This window comes from Magallana gigas, chromosome 2 (genome assembly GCF_963853765.1).
Source record: "Magallana gigas chromosome 2, xbMagGiga1.1, whole genome shotgun sequence".
NCBI classification, from domain to species: domain Eukaryota; kingdom Metazoa; phylum Mollusca; class Bivalvia; order Ostreida; family Ostreidae; genus Magallana; species Magallana gigas.
Window position 1 is genome coordinate 30483479 of NC_088854.1, and position 25080 is coordinate 30508558.

The 25080-nt window shown below is 32.5% G+C and overlaps 1 protein-coding gene across 7 annotated transcripts; it reads left to right on the forward strand.

Moving 5' to 3' along the window:
- Positions 1-1196: 1196 nt before the first annotated feature.
- On the forward strand, positions 1197-18430 carry LOC105337212 (von Willebrand factor A domain-containing protein 5A). 7 transcript variants are annotated; one of them, XM_011441846.4, is made up of 18 exons: positions 1197-1274; positions 2464-2537; positions 3331-3533; positions 3811-4036; positions 4561-4736; positions 4843-4954; positions 5074-5178; positions 6028-6154; positions 6312-6453; positions 10355-10431; positions 10618-10732; positions 11162-11329; positions 11681-11858; positions 11976-12074; positions 16289-16321; positions 16725-16820; positions 17615-17748; positions 17930-18430. In XM_011441846.4, exons 2-18 carry the CDS (start codon positions 2489-2491, stop codon positions 18116-18118), a joined length of 2229 nt encoding a protein of 742 aa, XP_011440148.3. In that variant the 5' UTR covers positions 1197-1274; positions 2464-2488; the 3' UTR covers positions 18119-18430. The 7 variants fall into 7 exon arrangements, with proteins under 7 accessions (XP_011440148.3, XP_019926579.3, XP_019926580.3 ...); XM_020071020.3 differs by having other exon boundaries at positions 17633-17748; XM_020071021.3 differs by having other exon boundaries at positions 6028-6127.
- Positions 18431-25080: the final 6650 nt, after the last annotated feature.

Below are 25080 nucleotides of genomic sequence, written 5' to 3' on the forward strand. Positions count from 1 at the left end.
TGATAAAATGAAGCTTTGTAGGAGTACGTTATAAGAAATTACATAAAAGAAAAAGTAAAAATTGTATGCTGTTGAAATTTTATATACAGAATGATGCCATCCTCGAGGACATTTTCCTCATTTTTGGAATGAGTCCATTATACCAATCATCATTCGTGATGATCCAAATATATAGCAAAATTTGGTGCATTTTAATATTTTGAGATGGCCCCCACTAAAAACCAGACGGTAGAATTTTGTGTTTTTTACATATAAGGTAGGAAATGATATTACTAATCATATATAACAATTTGAGAAAAAAAGCTATTGTAGTATTTTTTTAAACTGTTTTGATGTGCGGAAAATGACAGTTTCCTATATATTCCTATAGTAAATGTACCTCTATTTTGAGATGGTCCCTAAAAAGAACCAGACGGTCGATTTTCATGAACCTTCGCAAATAAACTAGAGCTGGTTAAAATAACATATGGTTTAAAAATAAAGAGTTTTGCTATTGTAGTTTTTCCGCAAAAAAACCCAAATCGGCCTCCTTAAATAATTTGACTGTTATTTTTAACGAAGCTTCATAAATTTTCTCCAAAATCGTTTCGGAGTGATTCTGCAATTTTTAGCTATATTACGGGTATATGAGAGGCATTTTACCTGTGGTGAAGGCCTGTGCAGAGACACAGTTAGATTATTCTAACTACGCAGAGTGTAGTGAAATTAATAGCTTACAGCTTGGTTATGTAAATGTCAACAATACGGTGTCTCGATGTATCTATTTCGTAAATGTCCTATATCATATGCAATGTCAACCCGTGTACGCACGGGTTAAAGTCTAGTCTCTGTTTATAAGGAAACACGAGTATTTTATGAAATGTAAACCCACATGTATGGTCAAAACTTTTTTTTAAATAAAGCATTATTTCAATATGATCCGTCTCTCGTTATATGAAAGCGCCGCTCATAGCTTTAACCTTGATAGACCATATAATTTGATAGAATTTCATAAGGACATATTCTTATATACTTATGAGAAAATGACAGGTAAAATGTTTTGTTATTATGAAAGGGTAATGATCATTACATAAACTTCCTTCTCAGAGTAGAGGACGTAAATGAATTCGTTAAAGTAACACTCTTCTTACACAAAAAGAATTATTTGATATTCGTTGCAACCTTGGCATAAGATTTACATGATGCTTTAACAGATTGAATACAGTTCAAATTATAATAAATTGTATATCACTCACCTACTGTCGTTATTTTAATGATTTGTATGGAAGTGTATGGTAAGTCCATTCAGGAAAGTTACTTTTGGTTGATATTTCTATATATTTATATATAAATATACTTATTATATTTTCACTTTTTTATGAGGAAAAGTGGGCATTATTTTTAGTATGCGGTGATATTTGGAGTAGACTGTTACATTTTTTTTAATACTTTTACTATACTCGTTTTTGGTAAGTATATAAAAACAAAGCTTTGAATCGTTTGTTATGTTTAAGGAAGTAATGAAATGTGTTAAGCAAATATTTCATTTATTAAGTAAAGGCACTAATTTGTTTCAGCACCAATTTAGCATTTGTATATAATTTCAAGTCATTCATGTTTACACTGTTCAGGGTAACGTAAAACGATTTGCTTTTGTGATTGCATTGTAAAGTGTATCTAATAAGATAATTTTTATATAGTTTAATTATATTTCCTGTTTCAAATATAGTCCCTTAAAGGTCATTATTTTCATTCACAAGGTTCAGAAAATGATAAAAGAATGCTGTAATGAAAGTGGTGCAGATCAATAACATATTCATTTGAAAAATGAATATGTTTTAATAGGTGTTCTTATTTTCATGACATCGAGTTTTAAATCCCGATAAAGATTTGCATACTGTAAGGTTAAAAGGTGTGATGTAACCAATTTAACACTTTTAAATTGACCGTTTGAATTATTTACTACAAATGATCACAGTTCCGTTATTCAATATATTTGTCTTTAAAACTTTTCGTATATTGTTTGCATAATGATTTACATAAATGCATTTGCGGAAGCTTCTAAACTTCAAAATGAATATGAATGATTCTATTCAGGGGCATAGGTCGTACAAACGAAAATGCAACTTTATTGAAAAATTTACTGGAAAATTTGTCCTCAAATTCTTATCCTCGATCAGTCGTGAAACGATTTATTTTGTTTGAACTTCTTATAATAATATTAAGTGTTCATTTGTCGATTCATCAATATTTGTTTAATACTAATTTCCGTGGATTTAGTTGTTGCGTTTTATGTCCATTGAATCGCAGTTTCTTACAACATTGATAGGTCATTGGCCACGAAAATACATGCACGTATAGTTAAACTGTAATTTTCACTAAAACCACAAACTGATGCCCACGAATGTTAATAAAACTATAGTATTTTATAAGCGCAAAATTTCAATGTTAAAAATGTGTTTCATTCCATTTTTATTGTATCAGGTTCAATGACTTCAACACTACCATAATGAGCCATCAAAATTACGGATTGATTTCAATAGATACCGGATATTTTGGTAAGAGTTTTGGTAAAACTAATGATGATGATTCTACTTTATTAAACTGGAGAAATCGGTCATCAGCTTTTATTGGTCTCTTTAGATTTTCTGTTGAAAAATGACAAGTACCTTATGTTGAAATAGGCTAGATAAACTCCAGCGGTTTCTTTTTTATCTATTATGCCAATCTCTTATCTCATAGTCTCGGTATATAATACGTAATCCATACGTTTATGGATATTTTATATATATATGAACAAAGCGTTCATGACAGAATACCAAGTTCTGTGTCATCATTTTTATCAGGCGAGTTGCTGAAAGAAAGTCAGTAGAACATCAACATTCATTTCATTATCGGTGTATATCGATGGGCATATGTACACTTATGATTCGTCATCTCAAAAAATTTAAAATCGTTAAAATTTCCTAAATTTGTTAACACTGAATTAGAACGATTTTTGTATATGTAACACAACTAATAAGACTACCAAAAACACAGGAAAACAAAACACTAAAAAAAAATACCCTTTTGAGAGGCATTAAGCATCATTAAGATGTCCTCTTTAATATAGCCATGGGTATATGAGATAAACAACTTGACGTCCGCAATCCTTAATACCTATTTGAATGTATTCTATAATTATATAACTGTTTTGTGATTAACAAAAGTCACGTGATAAGCGTCCTCTGTCCCTTTAATTTACCTGGTCGTATACCACTTTATCTATTAGACTAGAAAAAAACTTCCGTGATATCAATACGTTCTCAGTAAAATTTGGTTACATTCTAAATACCGAGGAAATTTTTACAGTTCCATTGCAGAGAATCGATGTACAAGTGTCAATCAACGGGCTTATTGCCAGCGTAAAGTCAGAATTGCATTACGTAAGCGACAAAGATGAAAATACTGAAACAGTGTTCGTTTTTCCGCTGGATTCGGATGCAGCGGTTTACGAATTCGAGGCGGAAATAGACGGAAGAACAATTGTAGCAGAGGTCCAGGAGAAATCACAGGTACTCCATGGAGTATAGAGAGGATTAGCAATCCAATGTGTATGTCGTAATGCACATATTTCCGCGAGAAATTATCTTCGATACGTACATGTAGATTTTTGCCTACACGTTGATTTTTCTAATCCTCTTTTAAGTTGGATTGTTTAACTTCTGAATATTTTAAAAATGTAATGGTTCTACTGCTTCGTGTCAATATGTAGTACAAGTAATGCAATAAAATCAAGTGAAATACTGATACTTGTTAACAACAGTATATAGCCTATTTTTTCATCAATAGGCAAAGGAGACTTATCAAGATGCCGTTGCATCGGGCTACACTGCTGTATACATGTCTGAAGCCGATAACGCTGGCGATATCTTCCGTTTGAAGTTGGGAAACCTTCCCGCAAAGGCTGCCGCCAGATTGACGCTTCGTTACGTCCAGGAGGTAGATGTCAGTTCCGATAAAATAGGAACATTCATGCTTCCCAGGGCTCTGAATCCCCGATACGTACCGAAGTGTTGTTAGTATATTTTACTGAAGTCGAAAAAAAAATGTATGGACAGTCATTTTTCACATTGCAAGAAAAATTAACGTGAATTTTACGGGAACTTTTCTTAAAAATGTTTTTGTTAAAACTCATATCTTTCTTACTTTCTTATATGCGTTGTGTGCTATTATTTAAAAGTTTTTCTTTGCATTTAAACATGAAATAAACTTAATGTGATTTAAAAAAAAAATTGATGTAACAGCTTAAGTCAAATCACATTAACTTTAATTACTGTGATTTCAACATTCGTGGGCATAAATCTGATTCAAATATTGAATGAAAATGCTGGTTTCAACGAATGTAAATCGCGGACAATAATCCTATTAATGCAGTAAGTTATAAAAATTTCTTAATAAACGAAATCCACAAAAATAAGTTTTCAACGAATATTATTGAAACAACAATAGGTGGATGATTACACGTGGCATTAATATGAGATAGACAAAAGAAGTTAGTTTGCCTAAATACTTAACTGATATAATTTTGTAAATTCAAAGCATCACAAAACAGTCCGTCGGACGCGTCATTTAGAATACATACCATCCAGTCCGGAGTAACATACTGTCCGGACTTTACAATGAATTTGAACGCTGTCATTGCTGGAGGTACAAGAATGGTTGATTTAACAACTAAATGGGAGTTTGATGTATTAGCCGAGAAGATGGATGAAATGGTATATCTTGTCAAACTCTAAATTTAAGTAATTTGTTCAATTTAGAGGTAGATAACATTAAGACAATTTTTTGATTCTTCTTCTTTAAAATCTTAATACATTGTAGATTTCATCATCAAAACAATTAGATAATGGTATCGATTTTTCAATCGTTTTGCATTACAAGGGCTTTGAACAACCAGGAGTTGTGTTGGAGACTGGAAGCGCGGACAAAAACAGTAACTTTGAAATAAAAGTCAAAACAGTTTATATAATTGATATGTTCACATTATATAACGTATAATAGTATTGGTGATATAAATGTTGCAATATGCTTCATTGTTATTTCATTTTTTAGATCCTTTTTTATCAACTGACGTATTGATGGTCAATTTTTCACCGGATTTTGAGAATTTGGAAAACCAAGTGCCTTGTGAATTTGTGATCATTATCGATTGCTCTGGTAAAAATTGATTTGTTTGGGAAGTATCCATTTCCTTTTGAAGAACTTTCACAAAATATAAGATTTATTTTATTGTTTTAAATTGTGTTAAATCTTTTATGAAAGGGAAGTATTAAAATGGGGAGGGGGGTGTTTCAAAAAAAATGATCAACATGAAGGAATTGTGTAATCATTTTAATGCGTGCAAAATACAAACATAAAATGAACCGCATCTCCCAATATAATTTAAATTATTTACATATATGACAAATTTGTCTTTTGTTACAAATATTTTACATGTTATACTTGTATACATCTGGAAAAAATAGTCTTTTGTTACTAATATGGAGGCTCATATTTGCGTAAATATAGATTTCATTAAATAAAAGTAAGTTAATGTGCAGAAGTTCCGGATTTTTCACACAGTGACCCGAGGATCAAAGAGGGGCCACATTTGTCATAATTGATAAGGGGGTTCATTTTAAATGTAAGCTATTATCACTAGATGCAAACCATATCGCCAGTATTCAAAGAAGAGCCACAATGTTGGAAATGTAATTAAAATAGGTTTTCTGCATCTTCGGGAGACAAGGTTTTCAATACGGCTTTCAGGACTTTTCGAATATTATGATTATGAGCTAATTCAGTCATAATTATCTAATGATTAAAGTTACTCCGAGTTACAATGTATCGATGAGAAGAATATATATATATCTTAAAATATTATACGTAAAAGAAACGATTGTTTTATCATTTTGATATGAACTCACATAATTATCCAAGTATTATAAATAGCATCTTTTTATTATTGAAATTATCGATTTATGCTAAAGTTTAATAAATAAATTGAACATTCCTGTTTTTATGTAGGATCAATGATGGGATCACGCATGGAGAAAGCCAAGGAAACCCTGTTGCTGATTTTGAAAAGCCTACCTGTGAATTGTAAATTCAACATCATTAGATTTGGGTCAGGATTTTCTTCATTATTTTTAGAGTAAGAATATTAATTTATCATTTGTACCTGTGTCGTTTTTTGTTGTTTTTTTTTTGTTTAGGAAAATTTAGAAATATATATGGAGTTAAGTCTATTACAAATTTGTTAGCAAAATGTTAAAGGATTGTAAAACGCTATAAAATATGTTAATATTCAGAAGTTCAAAATATGACGAGAATTCCTTAAAAGTAGCTATGCAGCTCCAGAAAAACTTACAAGCAGACATGGGAGGTACAGAAATATTGAAACCTTTGGAAAACGTTTTCAAAAATAGACTTTCGGGATGCCATAGTAGACAGGTAATTAAATCGTATATTCATAATTATCAAAATATCAGTGGGCATGTTCACGAAAGTATCTTAAGATTCGTCTTAAGACATGTCATAAGACATATCTTAAGACGAATCTTATGACCAATCTGAGACATATCTTATGATGTTTCTTGAAGCTATCTCAGACGTGTCCTAATTTAAGACATCTTAATTTCAGTTCGTATGTAACCTTACAAGAAAAACAGTTTAAAACGATGATACAAAATACTGTTCTATACTTTGGAATGTATTTTTTCAATGAGAAATCATAATTTGGGTACATATAACATAAATAGAGTAAATAAAATCGTCTTAATAAAGTATTTATATTTTCACATAAGTTTTTTATAAACTGTGCAGTGCGTTGAGCATTTGGTCGTTATTGATTAACGGTATAAGCGTTGTAACGAAGCGGGGGAGGGGGTGTTAAAAGAATAATACATGTACACATGTATATTTATATATATGAATCCTGTGTGTCTATTTCAACTTTACGAAAACTCCCAAACTTCATATTCATCCCCATCCCTTTCCCACCCGATCTTGTTAGAGAGAGAGAGAGAGAGAGAGAGAGAGAGAGAGAGAGAGAGAGAGAGAGAGAGAGAGAGAGAGAGATTTCTTGTGAAACATTCGCTACATTATTGTTCTTTTGGATTTTTTATCTGCCTTTAATCCAATAAATATAAGTGATTAATTGTCTTCAATATTATGGAATTTTAACATGTAAATAAATACTTTTAGGAAAAGCTAATGTATGTAAATGAATGGTTCACACAGCAGTCAACATACACTTGTAAAAGCACGTGTACCTTGTTTATGTTTTTATATGATCAGCCAATGATATTGGTAATTGGTTTTAATTCGCGCCAGTCTTAAATCATCCGTGCGTCCAGTTCTGTCCAGTGACAATTCATTACATTATACATGTTAAGCGAGTGAACCATAGCCATGTCATCAAGAAAAAGAAATCCTAACTTTTCTGAGGCTGAAATTCAAATCCTTCTCAAAGAAGTGGAGAAATGCAAAGGAGTCTTGTTTTCGAAACTTTCGACGGTAACGACAAACAACACAAAATAGCGAGTATGGGAGGCAATTTGCGAAAAAGTCAATTCCTGCAACTCCTCCGGACATGCCAGGAATGTGGATGAGATACGAAAGAAATGGACAACATTCATGTCAGAAACAAAGAAAAAAGCAGCAAAACAAAGAAGAGAGCTAAAAAAGACTGGAGGAGGCCCGCCGCCGGCTGATCCGACGCCTCTTGAGGAGTCATTGATAGGTATAATTGGGGACATGCCCATTGACGGAATTCCTGGCGGTATTGATGTTGGAGGGGAGACAGAACTCGGTACCGTAACCCCCGGTCCATCCAATATGAGCGAATCAGCTGATGTACCTGTAGTTGAGGCTGCATTGAGTCCTAGACTTGATCACGGTAACAATTATATATCTAATTAATATATTAATAAAATGTAATATTAAACATATATAGATATTAACAAGAAGTCGACGTTGTTTATATAACTATTGATTTTGATTTTAAAAATTCTTATATAATAAAATCAATGAAGAATCATTATGTAAAATGTAAATATGATAATTTTAATATTATTACTTTCAGATCAGGAATCACTTAGCGGTAGACTCTCCACTCGTGTTAAACAGCCAGAGGACACTTATGGAGCAAATATTTTGCGTATCCAAGAAGAAATGGTGCAGATTGAAAGGGAAAAACTGAACGTTCAGAAGGAACTGCTAGAAATTGAAAGAGCTACATGCGCGGATCTAGAGGGGGGGGGGGTCGGGGGGGTCCCGACCCCCCCCCCCCCCCCTGGAAAATGAAAATTTATTAAATTTACATAGTAAAATTATCGCGAAAATATGCCTCGGACCCCCCCTGGCAAACACAATTCCTTCGGACCCCCCCTGGAAAAATTTTCTGGATCCGCGCATGAGCTAAACTTTTAATCAAACAACAAAAACATCATGTGTACCTCTCCAGCATGGGGGTAACTTTTACCAACGTTGAATAAATACTTGCATCGAGATATCAGATTGATTCTCTCTGTTTGTTCGTTCTTTCTTTTTTTTTTTTTTGCTTCATTGTTAGATAAAATAAATACAAATTGCTCACAAATTTTATTATACATGTTTTTATGAATATAGGCGTATTAAAACATATATCAATATGATAAAATAGATACATGTACAAATTTAAGCAAATCGTCCGCATGATTTGCACTGAGTCGTTTTGGGTAGGCATTTTAACAAATTCAGGAGAAAGTCTCACTAAACAATCAGTAAAATCATTTTAAAATTATTCTAGACACGCTAGGTCTGGATATTCTGTGCACAACACCTAGAATGGCTAGGAAGCTGTCGGTGGCGTAAAATCTCAAAGCTACCATCACTTGGAGCGATACGGGTAGTGGCCGTGACCTCAATGTAGGTCGTCTCAGGTCACGATTGAAGCGTCCACAAAGGTCTATTATGTTATGACGGGGCAGTCTGTACTTACAGATGATATCTGTGTCATCTAGGTAATCAAGCGGGTTGTCGATATTTCGAAATATGCGCTCGCGATGTAGGTTTGGGTTTCTTCCTCTTATGTACATGTAGTTGTAATAGGCGACGGCCATTTTTACTAGTTAAGACACCTGTTAGGATGTCTTAACGTTAAGATATTTTTTAAGACATGTCCTAAAATAGGACGGCTTCAAGAAATTGACTTGGGACTAAGACGTGTCCTAAGTGATGTCTGAGACATATCTTAGTCTTAAGATAGCTTCGTGAACATGCCCACAGTTTTAAACGGCGGTGTTAAAGAGCCAAATGAAAAAAATAGATATAGATATTTATCTGTTTGGACAAATAAGCTATATGTTCGGACCAAGAAGCTATTTGTTAAAACAAATTACGTATAAATTTGTTCGGACGAATAAGCTTCTAGTAAGGACGAATAGCTTATTTGTTTTAACAAATTAAGATTTCTTCGGTCAAATGAATTATCTGTTCAGACAAAATAGCATTTGTGTGGACGAATTAGGATTTGTTCAGGCGAATAAGCTTTTTTCGGAAAAAAAGGTAAAACATTTTCGGACGAATTAGTTATTTGTTCAAACGAAGTAGTTATTTTTGGGGAGGAAATAGTATTTGTTTGGACAATTAAGGATTTGTTCGGAGGAATATTAAGCATTTTGATCTGACAAATTATGTTCATTTTAATTGTTCACACAAATACGTTTATATTACTCTAACGAGGACATTGTCAGAGAGAGAGAGAGAGAAAGAGAGAGAGAGAGAGAGAGAGAGAGAGAGAGAGAGAGAGAGAGAGAGAGAGAGAGAGGGGGGGGGGTGTATCAAATTCTGATGTGAAAAGTCTGTATTAGTTTATAAGATGCCCACTATAGGCAACGCCTTTTTAGTAATTAAAGTCAATTATTTCGTGCAATGCTAGAGCAACTGATATAACTCCCACAATTAACGATTTCCAAATGTTTACAATTTTAAAACAATTGCAGGTACATGTTTCTGTTTTTAATTCCAAGTAATGATTAAACTATTCCCCCTCGATGATTTCTGACAGTCTCTTAAAACGGTTATCTTTTTTATGAATTTTATTGTCATTTTCAAAATTACTACAAGAATCAAAGAAAAAAAGGAAATATGTATTGGCACTCCCACACCCTTTTATACACTTGTACACTTTAATATCATAAACACACTCTAATTGTTTACAGGAAAATTAAAGTTCATTGTTTGTCTAATTTTAACTTTTCACATGCTTTAATTGATATACAGAAGGTTATATTGTGAAAGTATTTGATCATTTGATACATTTTCTTCAATACATCAAAATACAAAATAATAAAGATTGGTATTTTGAAAGATATTTTTATTGACTGATGGAGCAGTCTACAATGTTCCTGAACTTGTTCAGTTGGTGAGGAAACAGAAAAACACAAGGTATATAACATGATGATAATGTCTGTTATTGATGTAAGACAAAGAAAAATAAGATACATAGAATAGACGGATAGAGTTGTTTTTTTCTGTTATGAAAGTTAATATATTTATTTTAACCTGCCCATCACAGATTATTTGATTGTTCTTATTGTTCATTTTGGTAATTTTCTTCTTTTTTCTTCACAGAGTGTTTACCTTTGGAATGGGAGACGGTTGTTCAACTGAACTGATTCGGGACGTTGCCAAGGCTGGCAATGGAAAGGCAACGTTTGTCAAAGATAGTGACAGATTGCAGTCAAAGGTGATTAAATCTCTGTTGTGTATATTGTATAATGTTATGACGTCAAGGGCGGGTTTTGCTTAAACAACAAAGTGCATTCAATATAATTTTAAATGTATAAAATAAGAGAAAACACATTGTAATAAATTAAAATAACAAAACATCGTTCATTATTAATCAGATATATACATACAGGTGAAAAAGTTCACTAGTGTACACCTAAATTAAAATTTGTTCACATGAAAAAAGATGTTTTATTTCACAATATATAAACAATCATTTGATGTGCAATTGTGTGTATATTGACTAATATCATGAATAAAACATCAATATTCAAGGTATAGGATAAAAAAAATGACATACACAAGGCGTTATTTGTTTTCTAATACAGAGTCAATCCTATGTCGTTTGCTAATTCATTACATGATTATGACAATGAACTGTTTGCAGGTTATGTCTGTATTAAAAGCTAGCATCCAGAGTGGGATAACTGATGTGACCTTGACATGGTCTCTTCCTACTGGTTGTACCGCCATTAATGTCCCAGAAAACGTCCCTGCTATTTTCGATGGTGAAATGTTTATTTTGTACTGTATTATCTCGGGAAATGTGGAAGAGGTGCGTGACAACTCAAAAACATTTAGCAATCTACTTGTATATCTCTCAGCATCATGAATAACTATCTACTGTGTGCTCTTCAAATAACATTAAAATAGTCTTTAGTCAAATAGTTATTTTACCAAATTACATTTTGCCAAATTTGTTGATAACTCAATCACCATAGGTATAATTTTATCTCTTCATTTTCTCTGAATGCATGAAAAGATTATGAATCATAGCTTATTTTTTTAAATGAGTAAACTTTTTTTATCAGTTTTACAATTAAGAAGTTTTGTTGCATTAAAACGTTTAAATGACTAGATTTTGAAATGCTTTTAAATGTATTTTAAAATAAATTTCTTGCTAAAGAGTTTGTTCGGAAAGTCATCGGTGGTGTTGACGGGTCACGCAGGGGATAAAACACTGGATTACAAAATGAACTTTGTGTTAGGGTCAAAAAAGCAAACTGATGCTGACAATTTATACCCAATTCATAGGCTTGCCGCAAAAGCCAGCCTGACAGAAATGGAAATCTCTAACGTAAAAGGTTAAATATATATTAGCTATGATCTTCATCTACATTTATTTTAAACCCACTCGAACTTCATACATATAAATATTTTTAAATTGTGGATATTAAAGTGTTATTTTTGTTTTTCTTTAGAAAGTTTAATGGTGTCGCTGAGTACGACAACCAATATCACCTGTAAATACACGGCTTTTGTTGGTGTCGATAAGCACAGCAAAGAGATAGTGGCAAAAGGTATCTACCTATTCGATATTCAAATTCAGGGGTTTGAAGGAACAAAATTTTTAGAATTACAAATCAGGAAATTAAAAACGGGTATTTAATCTAAAAAAATTAAAGATGACTTGCTGCAATTAAATTTACGTCCTTTGCCCCCATATGAAATATTTTTTTATATTTTGAACACCTGAAAAAGTTGTTTGATCTATGAGTAGTATGATGGGGGCATTGGGTATGAATGTTTAATCCATGGACACCATTCCCTAAGAATTTAAACAAAAGCTAGCCATAAACCTTTAATGCCAATTAGGAATTTTTTTACCTCACCTGAGCTGAAAGCTCAAGTGAGCTATTCTGATCACATTTTGTCTGTCGTCCGTCTGTCCGTCCGTCTGTCCGTAACCTTTTCACATTTTCAACATCTTCTCAAGAACTACTGGGCCAATTTCAACCAAACTTGGCACAAATCATCCTTAGGCAAAGGGGAAATTCAAAGTTGTGAAAATTAAGGGCCACGCCCGTTTTCAAGGGGAGATAATTAGAAATTAATGAAAAATTTCGAGAAATTTTCAAAAATCTTCTTCTCAAGAACCATAAAGCCAGAAAAGCTGAATATTGTGTGGAAGCATCCTCAGGTAGTGAAGATTCAAAATTGTGAAATTCATGACCCCCGGGGGTAGGGTGGGGCCACAACGGGGGGTCGAAGTTTTACATAGGAATATATAGAGTAAATCTTTAAAAATCTTCTTCTAAAAAACTAATCAGCCAGGAAAGCTAAAACTTGTGTGGAAGTATCCTCAGGTAGTGTAGATTCAAAGTTGTGAAAATCATGACCCCTGGGGGTAGGATGGGGCCACAATTGGTGGTCGAGGTTTTACATAGGAATATATAGAGTAAATCTTTAGAAATCTTCTTCTAAGAAACTAATCAGCCAGGAAAGCTGAAACTTGTGTGGAAGCATCCTCAGGTAGTGTAGATTCAAAGTTGTGAAAATCATGATCCCCGGGGTAGGGTTGGGCCACAATTGGGGTCGAGGTTTTACATAGGAATATATAGAGTAAATCTTTAAAAATCTTCTCAGAAACTAATCAGCCAGGAAAGCTGAAACTTGTATGGAAACATCCTCAGGTAGTGTAGATTCAAAGTTGTGAAAATCATGATCCCTGGGGGTAGGGTGGGGCCACAATAGAGGCTCTAGGTTTTACATAGGAATATATAGAGTAAATCTTTAAAAATCTTCTTCTCAGAAACTAATCAGCCAGGAAAGCTGAAACTTGTGTGGAAATATCTTCAGGTAGTGTAAATTCATAGTTGTGAAAATCATGATCCCCAGGGGTATGGTGGGGCCACAATGGGGGTCGAAGTTTTGCATAGGAATATATAGAGTAAATCTTTAAAAACTTCCTTCTCAGAAACTAATCAGCCAGGAAAGCTGAAACTTGTGTGGAAACATCTTCAGGTAGTGTAGATTCAAAGTTGTGAAAATCATGATCCCTGGGGTAGGATGGGCTACAATGGGGGTCGAAGTTTTACATAGGAATATATAGAGTAAATCTTTAAAAATCTTCTTCTCAGAAACTAATCAGCCAGGAAAGCTGAAACTTGTATGGAAACATCCTCAGGTAGTGTAGATTCAAAGTTGTGAAAATCATGATCCCTGGGGGTGGGTTGGGCCACAATGGGGTCGAAGTTTTACATAGGAATATATAGAAAGTAAATCTTTAAAAATCTTCTTCTCAGAAACTAATCAGCCAGGAAAGCTGAAACTTGTGTGGAAGCATCCTCAGGTAGTGTAGATTCAAAGTTGTGAAAATCATGATCCCTGGGGGTAGGGTGGGGCACAATGGGGGGTCGAAGTTTTACATAGGAATATATAGAGAGTAAATATTTAAAAATCTTCTTCTCAGAAACTAATCAGCCAGGAAAGCTGAAACTTTTGTGGAAGTATCCTCAGGTAGTGTAGATTCAAAGTTGTGAAAATCATGATCCCTGGGGGTAGGGTGGGGCCACAATGGGGGTGTTAAAGTTTTACATAGGAATATATAGAGTAAATCTTTAAAAATCTTCTTCTCGGAAACTTATCAGCCAGATGATTCTTTATAATTGTTTAGACTTTGGCTCCAGGACAATTCTTTGGCCTCACAAGAAGGTTCAGAGTTTGATGTAGCTTTATATCCCATATATAAACAATTATTATACCCCCCGTAAATGAAGGTTGGGGGGGGGGTATATAGGAATCACCTTGTCCGTCTGTCCGTCCGTCTGTCTGTCCGTCTGTCCGTCCGTCTGTCTGTGCAATCGTGTCCGGTCCATATCTTTCTTATGGTGAAACATTGGAAGTTCTTACTTCACACAAAGATTGCTTATGACCTAAGGGTGTGTCATGACCTTGACCCAAGGTTATTCGGGCAAGGTCAAGGTCACTGGCAGAAAAGATACAAAAATTCGTGTCCGGTCCATATCTTTCCTTTGGAGAAACATTGGAAGTTCTTACTTCACACAAAGATTGCTTATGACCAACAGTTTTAAAATAATAGAGCAGTTGTTATTTAAAGAAAATAGACGGTGAAATAGATTCATCCAATATTTTCTATAATTGGAAAAATACACGCATTATGATTTTTATCTTAGCGGGGGGTATCAATTGTGAGCTTGATCACAGTACCTCTAGTTAAGAATCTTTTTGAGAACTGCAATACTCATAATGTGATATGACTATAAAATCAGCCTGTTAGAAAAGGGACTAATGATTATAAACATAAGAATATCCAGGGGGGGGGGATGGATTTTATTTATACAGGATCTACATGTATTATTGTACATTGTCCAGATAGTTTGTATTATGACTCCATTAAGCTGATTTTATCATACCTATTGTTCCTCAGGTGAGCGATGTGGCCCATGGGCCTCTTGTTTATTTTAACGTCTAAAGAGCATATCAAAATCAATATGTCGTTATCACTTAAAATTATTGTTTTGTATATTTCATTATAAGAAAAGTTATATTCATTTGTAGTATCTTATCAGAAAGATTTTTTAAATCATCAAAGTTAATCATTTTTTGCTTTGAAGTATTATTATGAACATGTAGGCTAATTTATTTTAAATACATGCACATGCATGTTATTCATGTACAACATTACACATAAGTGGGCTAGGTGGCCACATCGCTTATCTGAGCAACAATAGCCACATCTCTGATCGAATCATCTCTCTCGAGTCACTACTTAAGGAATGCTTCCACACAAGTTAAACCACCATTCCCCATAAATCATAATTTGAAATAACACTGGATGCTTCCACAAGTTATAGGGGTACAGGTCAAGTAATTTTAAAAGAAGGACTTTAAATTATTTGTTCAATTTACATATATTCCTATGTTTAAAAAAATCGTCCTATGCACAGGATGAAGCTCTGCCATTCAATCAACTGAATGATAACTGAAAGGTCTGGAAAGGTGACTGAATTGCACAGATATGCCATTCAGTCACCTTTCAGTCACCTTTCAATTGACTGAATGGCAGAGATTCATCATGTGATGGTTGTATCACAATACCCCTAGTTTATGATTAAAACAATTTAAACTACCTGGGGATGCTTCCAAACAAGTTTAATTATGTTTGGTAAAATGGTTTTTGATAAGATTTTTGATAAAATAACATTAAAATGATCAAAATCTCCTTCTAAAAGAGAGCTTAAAAGTTCATTTTAACAAACCTGAAACTCAAAGAATGCTTTGAGCTAAGTTTGTATGAAATATATCAAGCGATTCTGGATAAAAAGTAACATTTAACATGTTTGTAGACAGACAAAGAGATAGATGAAGGCTAAACAAATTGTGATCAGAAAATTTCACTTGAGTCATCAAAACTTCGGTTGTGATACAATTCTTGTACTATCACGTACTAGATAGTATATTTATCGACTTATGTATCCATAAATCGACAAAATACGCATATATCTTGTTCAATAACATTTTCAACCTGCATATCGTGTTTAATTGCAATTGAATTACAGGAACAGTTTAAAACCAGGATAAAGTTTTTCATTAACGCTATCGAAGCATTTACAATATGTAGTATTGCCGACGACTAAATCTCTTTTCTTTGTCATCTTATGAGATTTATTTCAACAATCTTCATTCAAAATAGTTTTTGCAAGATTGTATTATTGAAAAAAATGTTAAAAAAAAAATATTCGTTATTTGTAACAAATGGGATATGTTGCAGGTTTTTCTGTTAAGAAACAAACAGAAAAGGGTGGTAAGTAGAGCTACAATATAGTCACTTTTATGAATTTTATATCTAAAAACATGAAGCAATCCATTTATTAAAAAAATAAATTATGTAACGGCAACTTTCTGTCTGCTCGTTAGCCATGATTTATTTATCAAATACAACTCCTCTTGAAGGTCTTGTTCGTAAAAAGTAACAAAAAGACTTAACTTTAGCGACCCTTTGAATCCAGATTGTACAACATTTTCAAGATTTATCACGATGAAGCCTTTTAGTTTCTGATGTTGCAAAACAACTACACCTTATTTCTACCTTATGAGATTTGTTTTTACAAATTTGTCTTTAAAAATCGTGAATGTTAAGACTGAGTAGAAAGTGTGTTGAATGAAATATAAATTTATATTTAGTTTTTAAAATTTGTTATTCACAGATTATATGGCTTATTTAGCTAAAAAATTGGCAATGCGTAAGAAACCCACAGAACGGTTTTATGGTGTTGAGGAGCGGACACAAACAAGTACTAGTGGTAATTTCATTTCAAGCAATATAATTCATGAAGCAAGTCAAAGCATTTTGCGCCAACTGTTTACTGTTTGCCCAAATGCCATATATGTATCTAATTACAATGTAAGGGATACTAAATTACTCTTTGAGTATGGTATTGAGGCTATCATTATTTGGTCAGAGCTTGATAAATCCAATAGAATTCGAAGGACAAAATGAGAGATTACTTCGGATCTCTACTATAATGATCAAAGAATGAATTCATATGATATGTACTTCTAATTTTACGTATTCCAATTTCTTTGTGAAATTGATTTATCTGTATACGAGTATTTCTCAATGACGCAAATGAAACACTGTTGGGAAACAAGTGGGGTTTGTATACAAAATAAAGATAGCTTAAAAATGTCAAATATAATAACTGCTAAAAAAAATATGATAACAAGTAAAAAGAAATCATTCTTTGAACATTAAAAGGAACACATTATGCTCGGGGCGTGATCTACAGCCATTTGATTCAATCATACTCGACCAGAATTGACATTTTTTGTTTTTTATATATTAATAACGTATAATTATTTAAACTCCGCTTCCCCCCCAAACAGAAGGCGCCATTCATTGAAATATTGGACTAAACATTACAAATATCATTCGTGATGTCCTCACAAAGACAGTAAAAAAATGTAAATATTAGTATACATAGATAATATTTCTACAAGCATAAATTTTCGAGGGTGATAGTACGGGGGTGATAGTATAGGCAGTGGGCAGAATGAAATAATCTTTAATTGAATTAACATTATACACTATTTATAGATACGAGTCTCTCCTCAGTTATGATGCAGCTAATTGAAATACAGACATTTGATGGATCCTGGCAATTGACTGACAATTTCTCAAAAATCTTAGGAAACACAATGGAACAGTTAAGGAGAGAGTCTCCCGTTGTCGTACGTGAAATGTTGAAATTACACATATATCTTTAAGTAAAATTTTGAAAAAAGCACCTTTAGTAAAATGCCAATTAATAAATGAAAATCAAAATGTAAAGAAGAATATTTTTATGATTTACCATCCAATTTAGTTGTTCTTCCACATATTGATAATTCTTTTGTTTCGGTAACTATTCAGGATATCGACATATGGGCAACAGCTCTAGCCGTTGCATTCTTAAGAAAGAACTTTCTAGAACAAAGGGAAGAGTGGGAAATGGTGGAGAAAAAGGCTTTAAAATGGTTAAGCATCAAAACGAATGATGACAAAGATGTTCTGCAAGAAGCTTCGAAAATTTTATCTTTACCTATTAATGATTTTTGCTGATTGGACATAATCTGTAAAAAATTTATTATGCTTCTTTGATTGTTTTGAGCTGAAACATACGCGAATATTGCAGTTTAAAATTGGAACTCAATACAATTACATGTAGACCAACTTATCACAATTCTTTTTTTATGAATTCACCTTTACATGATTTATTCTCTTTATATATTGTTAAAATAAATGTTCTTTTTTCGCTTTGGTTATAATCAAATACAAGTACGATGCATTAATCAAATGATCATCTTCGAAACGGTTCAATTTGTTAGGTTACCCCCTCCCATTTAATTGCAATTAAAATGGAACTTTCATAAATTATAGTGTTATTTTGGATTGATTTATGAAATTTTCTATTAAGTTTCCTATTTTATTAGGTCACCTGACTCAATCCGTCCTCATCGTACTTCGTGCGTCTGTGCTTCGTGCGTTAATATCTTTACATTTTCAGCTTCCTCTTGAAAACAACAAGTCTATGCCATTTGTTACCATTTTTTGTTTGAAGCAGCTTTATGATAAGATGATTGTGAACTCTAAATTCTTCATTGTGAAATTCATTACTTTATTATCCTTTGGACCTCATGGACGGGACCAAATATGTAAAGAAAAAAAGCAATATGTTCTTCTTTACTTCCACACGTGACAAAAAATGAATGCATGCTCCCATATATATTATAAAAACTAAATGCGCAGTTATGAAGCATTCTACGTATATTGAAAAAATTTATGGCCCCTGGGTCAGGTGTTCAGACTTTAGGGCGGGACCAATATGGCAAAATAGTGAAAATGTATTAAATCTTTGAAAATCTTCTTCTTAATTCCCATTATTATTTGAGAAATACTAAATGCATGGCTATGAAGCCCTCTACCTTCTTTGTGAAATTCCCGGTCCCTGGGTCAGCGGTTCAGGCCATATGGGTAGGGCCAATAAGGCAACAGTGAATATTATTAAAATTTTAAGAATTTTCTTTTGTCTTTTCACTGTCGTTTAATATAAACTAAATGCATTGTTATTATGTTCATAATTTCTTTTTTAATAGTGAAAGTTGTTGCCCATGGGATAGGATGTGAGGCTTTTTATTTTAAGAGGGGTGACATATACGCATATATAGTGAAAATATATAATTGTTTAAGTCACTTGAGACACTTGGGTAGCCTTTTGCCGTTTTGACATTTTTAAGTTAAAAACTTTGAGGTAAATTGTTAATTGTCACTTGGCCTCGTTAAATCAAATATGTGTTCTATTTTCAAAATCTGTTCATCATGAAAAATGCAGGTGTCTCCTATATGGATTGGTTATATAGTATTTGTTCACATAGAATAAGTCAAATGGATTTACACAAAAAATATGCATATTTCATGTTTGAGCTTCAGATAACATGATACTGATATTGGTCAACCGTAGGTCTTAAAACTGTGGAAAAAAATGATGCTTAATTTGAGCAACTAATTAAAACAATATAACAAATCTTAGCTTTATTGTATTATTAAAGATAGAGTAAAACTCAAAGATTCAACAAATCAGTTCTATTATTTGTGAAAAAAATATATTTATAGCTCGTAAGCAGAAGAACAGCATTGAAATGTTTCTGTAAAACTCATAAGAAGTTACTTTATGTCTATTTGAATTATACAATAGTTTAAAAGCAATATCTGACTAATATCTGATTAAAATTTTTAATGTAACAATATCACTGAGAGCAGTTTTATCTAGTAGTGCGTAAAATTCCTACATTAACCTCCTCTTATTTAAAAAAAATTATTTATGATTAACAAAAATAGCCCAAAAAACTTTTTTATGGTCCAAAACACTGCCACGGAACTATTGATTAGTTATCAAACCAAATATCTGTACCATATTTGAGTAATCTGTGACTGAAACTCACCACAAAAGTTTTGCACTACTGAAATGTAAAGTTAATTAACTAAAGATTAAAATAGCACTGTAAGTTCAACCATCAAAAAACGTTAGCCTACATGTGGATAAGAAATAATTTGGCGTCTACGTTTTCAAAAAATACACCATGCATGTTAATGTAAAAAAAACCAGAGCATAGATTAATTAACGTGCAAGCGGAAGAGTCAATTTCAAACACGTTTTCCATAATGATAATAAATATACATGCCTGTTGACAAGATAAATCCGATTGCATATGATGAAATGGAATTTCACAATAAAACTTTTGTCAGTGAGATATGGAAACTTACAATAATCACAATACATAAACACGTCTTTACTCATCATTTTCAATATATGCAGTACCTGTATTCAAATTCAGATTTGATTTTGGCGTTTTAATTTTTATGTCAACAACATATGATCAAAAACGTTGAATTTTAAGGATTCACAACTGCCTCAAAAAACCCATTCATTTCAACAAGATTTGATTTGCGCAATAGAATGATTGCAGATGATGACAGCTTTCATCTAGTTACACAAGTCATAGATATAGGAGAGTTTTTACTATACTTTTGTATATTTCAGTCTCTTGGTTTTGAACGTAATTTGATGTTATTTGAAAATCATTATTGCATTTTCAATATCCTTAGTCTATCGTTATATTTAGATCAAAACTAATTTTGATATATTTCAGCTCATGGATTCTGAATAATATTTGGCATTATGCAAAAGTAACTTTAATTTTCCATTTTCTGCATCCCTACTGTGTTAATTATTTTAAATCAAAAACCAATTTTGATAAATTTTTGTCCAAGGATGACTTTATATACTTGTAAATAACAATTACATTTTTTATATCCTTTCCGTATTTCATTAATTTTATGATCAGTTATCATAAAAGTTACCGACTGAAATCCGTTCGAGAAGGCGGTATGTTATTACACCTTCTGGCCATCACCCTGCTCCTTGAGTGGGATCGGACTCTCCTGGCTGTAGACATAGCGATCAGTATGTTCGTCCGACCGTCTGTCCATCCTAGATTTCTTGTTCGAAGCATATTTTTGCTCTCCTTGACCAATCTTTGCACATACTTTGCTCACAGAGTGCGTTGGGTAAAGGGTTTGCAGTGCTCTTGAATCAAGTTTGTAGGTCTAGATGTAAAGTTAAGGCCATAACAGAATTATGTTTAAAATCCTTGTGCAAATCATATATTCCATCCCTGAGGTCTAATATGTTTTATACATTACCAACAAAGTGCCTTTGGTCAAAGGGAGTGCAGTGATCTAAAACAAAGTTTCTAGGTCAAGCGTCAAGGTCAAGGTCATATAAGGCCACATAAAAATGTTTTCCAAATCAATATTTTTTCTTCTTATAGCTCTATCTGTTGCATACTTCACATAAAGAGCTTTTAAATAAATTTTGTACCATATTTTTAGGTCAAATGTGATGGTCATAACTGATATATTTAAAATCCAGATTTTCTATCTTGTTCGGATAAAATTCAACGAGGTTTACATTGATTTTGAATTAGAGTTGTATGCTAACTGAAAAAAAGTCATAGGTTAAAGTCAAAGTAAGGACTCAGATATGATTTTTCATCCTAATATCCATTATTTAAGCGGGCCCTTTGTTAAATAGGAAGATGTTCGTCAGCGAATCGATCTATCCAGCTAACTAAGATAACTTTCTTGAATTCATCACATCTTCTCATATAGTTAAGGACGAACCATTTAGACAGAAGAAAAATTCGGACACCAGATAGAAAGATAATAGAGACACCGAACATTATCAAGTGATGAAACCACAAGCAATTTTTTGTTTATTTTAATGATATTGCAGAGAACAAAAATCAGAACACTTTGTAAATAAACAGTCTCTTAGCAAACATGCTATATTAGTCATTTGAAATCTAGATAAATGAGGTACTACAAAACATTGAAAATGTTATATACATATGCTATAATTAAACAACCAATGAAACTTGAATTTCAATAAAATTAGGTATGTAGTTTTTACGCGTGAAAAAACAATCATTGAATCTTTCTTTCTTTAAGAGAGGGGAGCATTGTTTAGAATTCTTTAGAAACTGCATCGCAACCATCTGTAAATCTCTTGAAGGCTTGGACTAAAATGTAGCTGAAGATGGAAGAAGTTTTGTAGATCTTATTGACATCGTCTACAAATTACATGTAGAAAATGAAACACTGTGCCGGATAATTATATGCCAGTGCCAAGGTGGCATTTTTGCACCCGTCTAAGCTGCATATATCGAAAAATTCAAATATGCCATATGATAGACCATTGCTTAAAGAGTTAACAACCACCTTTGTTATCATCATTACTCACCTGTCAGGTGAGACATTTACCTTTAAAAATTACTTCCTACGGGAAAAAAAATTCCCATAGGAAAAACAATAGTCCTACAGGAAATTTTAAATTTCCTATTGCAATATAAGAACTTCCTACAGGAATTTCAATTTCTACTGGATTTGATAAAACCCGATATAAGATATTAGTTTCCTATAGGAAAACCGCTTGTCTAAATCAAATTCCCACAGGAAACACCATTCTCCTACAGGAAATATAATTCCTCTAGGATTTTTAGAAAATCCTATAGGATTGTCAATATTTCCTGTAGGAGAATCATTTCTCTTATGGGAATTATAATTTTTTTTATCAGATATTAATTTTTAAAGGTAAATATTTCACCTGTCATGTGAACCACACTAAAAACAAAAGTGGTTATATATTTCCTAGATAATTGTCTATCATATTGTACATGTATGTATGAATTTTTCCGATACTGCCTCTTAAGCGGGTGCAAAAATGCCAATTTACTTTCTGCCAAAAGATATCTTAAAACTGACCACAAGGTCTTATATCTGATCTCCTATGTCAATTAATTCATTTTTAAGGTGACAGACAGACTTAAGTTTACATAATAGTGCACATGGTTTAGGGCATATATATAAAAAAAAAGCAGTAATAATTTCCTTAAATAAGACATTCAGTATACTGTGGTTTCATCAATATTCGTTGAATACCAATTTTCGTGGATTTGGTTGTTAAGTTTATCCATGAATTTGAATGTTCATTGAATTGCAATTTCTTCTATAGGGTCATTTGGAACGAATTTACGTATCCTTGAAACTGTGGTTTTCACTTAATCCGCGAAAATTGATACCCATGAATATTAATGAAACTACAGTAATAAAATAAATAGTGCCTGTTTGGCAGGTTAACAGTTGAAATTGACACCCCTCGAAAACCATTGTCAACCTCCACTTCGCGTCATGTGACAATGGCTTTCTCGGGGTGTCAATTTCAACTGTTACCCTCCCAAACAGGCACTATTTATGTATTGTTATACTTTCATGTTAAATACTGAAATCTGATTGGTTAAGACGCCGTTAATAATATTTTCTATTACCCTCAGCGTAAGCAACGCACTTAGCAACGGGTAACATTAAAAAAATGTTACATGCGCGAAAATTATGCGCTTACGGTTCGCTGTAGAATTCACGTTATTCCTATATAAAAGCAGTGAAATTTTCTTAAAAATTAAGACATTCAGTTGACAATTGACACCCCTCGAAAACCATTATCAACCTCCGCTTCGCGTCGGTTGACAATGGTTTTCTCGGGGTGTCAATTTCAACTGTTACCCTCCCAAACAGGCACTATTTATATAATATTGTACTCTAACGAGGTGAATGTTAAGACAGAGGTAGAAATTGTTGAAAAAATATAAATTGATATTTATTTTAAGAATATTTGTTATCAACTCATATAATGGTTATTTATTTAAGGATGACGTTTACTCAGAATGAAAAAAAAATCCACTGATGCTAATGAAAAACCATCTATTGTGTGTTATAGACCTTTGCTTGTATTGTTATTGTTCACTTTCAGAAAAGTAGGTCAATGACCTACTTTTTGAGTTAATGGCCATTGAATATTTATTGAAAATTCAAGAAAAATCCCATAAAATTTTACACTACGATTGAGATTTTCTTAATTATAAAAATATTACAAATAATTAAACACTTTAAAAAATAAGATACAGTTTACGAATGGTAGTGGCACTAAATAAGTACACAACATTAAGATTTCAGCAACAATTTTTTAAAATAATTCAGTCCGAATTTCCTCTATCAGTTTTCAAACCTACCCATTTTTGATTCAATTTTTAAAAAAATTGAATGATGATAATACAAAAACATTTATGATATTGAACTACTTATATTGACCTTATTCTGTTGGCATAAAATTTATATGAGGTCAATGATCAAAATTTTGAGATATGATGTCTTTTATCGTTTTTTAGCATTTTTCAATATTATTATTATTCGTGCCATAAGATTATTTTAATGAATAAGTGAGGTAAAACCAACGGAAAATATGCAAAGTTATGTAGACTAAAATATAAAATCCTAACTTTTAATATTAGACTACTGCCAAAAAACTTTTAGCATAAAACGAAATCTGCAAAATTTAGTCCGAATTTCCTCTGTTTGGCTAAAAGTCAATTTTTGTTTGAGCATAATTCCATAATAAAGTAAAACTATTGAATTTTTTGTCAATAATAATTCATTTCATAAATACTTTTTGAATTTAGAACAAATTTTACTCATTACATTGAACTTTTTAACAATCGGAATTTGAGAACTCAAACCCTGAGTAAATAACACCCTTAATTAAAGTTTTTTTTGTGTTTATACGAACTAAAAAATGTGTTAAGTATTGTACTAAAACCATCGGTGATACTATTAAAACCATCGGTGATAGTCCCTTTAGTGTAGAGGAGCAGTCAGAAATAAATGGTAATTACATTTCAAGCCATAAAATACATGTAGCAATTCAAGGCATTCGCGCCAACTTGCAATTGCCAAAAAACATGTATATCAAATTAAGAAATACACCATCACTTTTTTATTTCTTTATTACCTGAAATGTAAATCATATTTTAATACACCTAGTACATATTTTCTACAAGTATGCATTTTTCATGGTCATAGTATAGGCATTTGACTGAATGAACAATATTTTAATTGAAATTTATTTCTCA

Bases quoted from the DNA above. Each gene is read 5' to 3' on its own strand.
- LOC105337212 (XM_011441846.4), top strand. From the start codon at position 2,489: ATGAGCCATCAAAATTACGGATTGATTTCAATAGATACCGGATATTTT. The intron at 6,454-10,354 runs GTAATTAAATCG...GTATTTTGAAAG, and splicing joins CGGGATGCCATAGTAGACAG to ATATTTTTATTGACTGATGG. The intron at 12,075-16,288 runs GTATCTACCTAT...GATATGTTGCAG, and splicing joins CAAAGAGATAGTGGCAAAAG to GTTTTTCTGTTAAGAAACAA.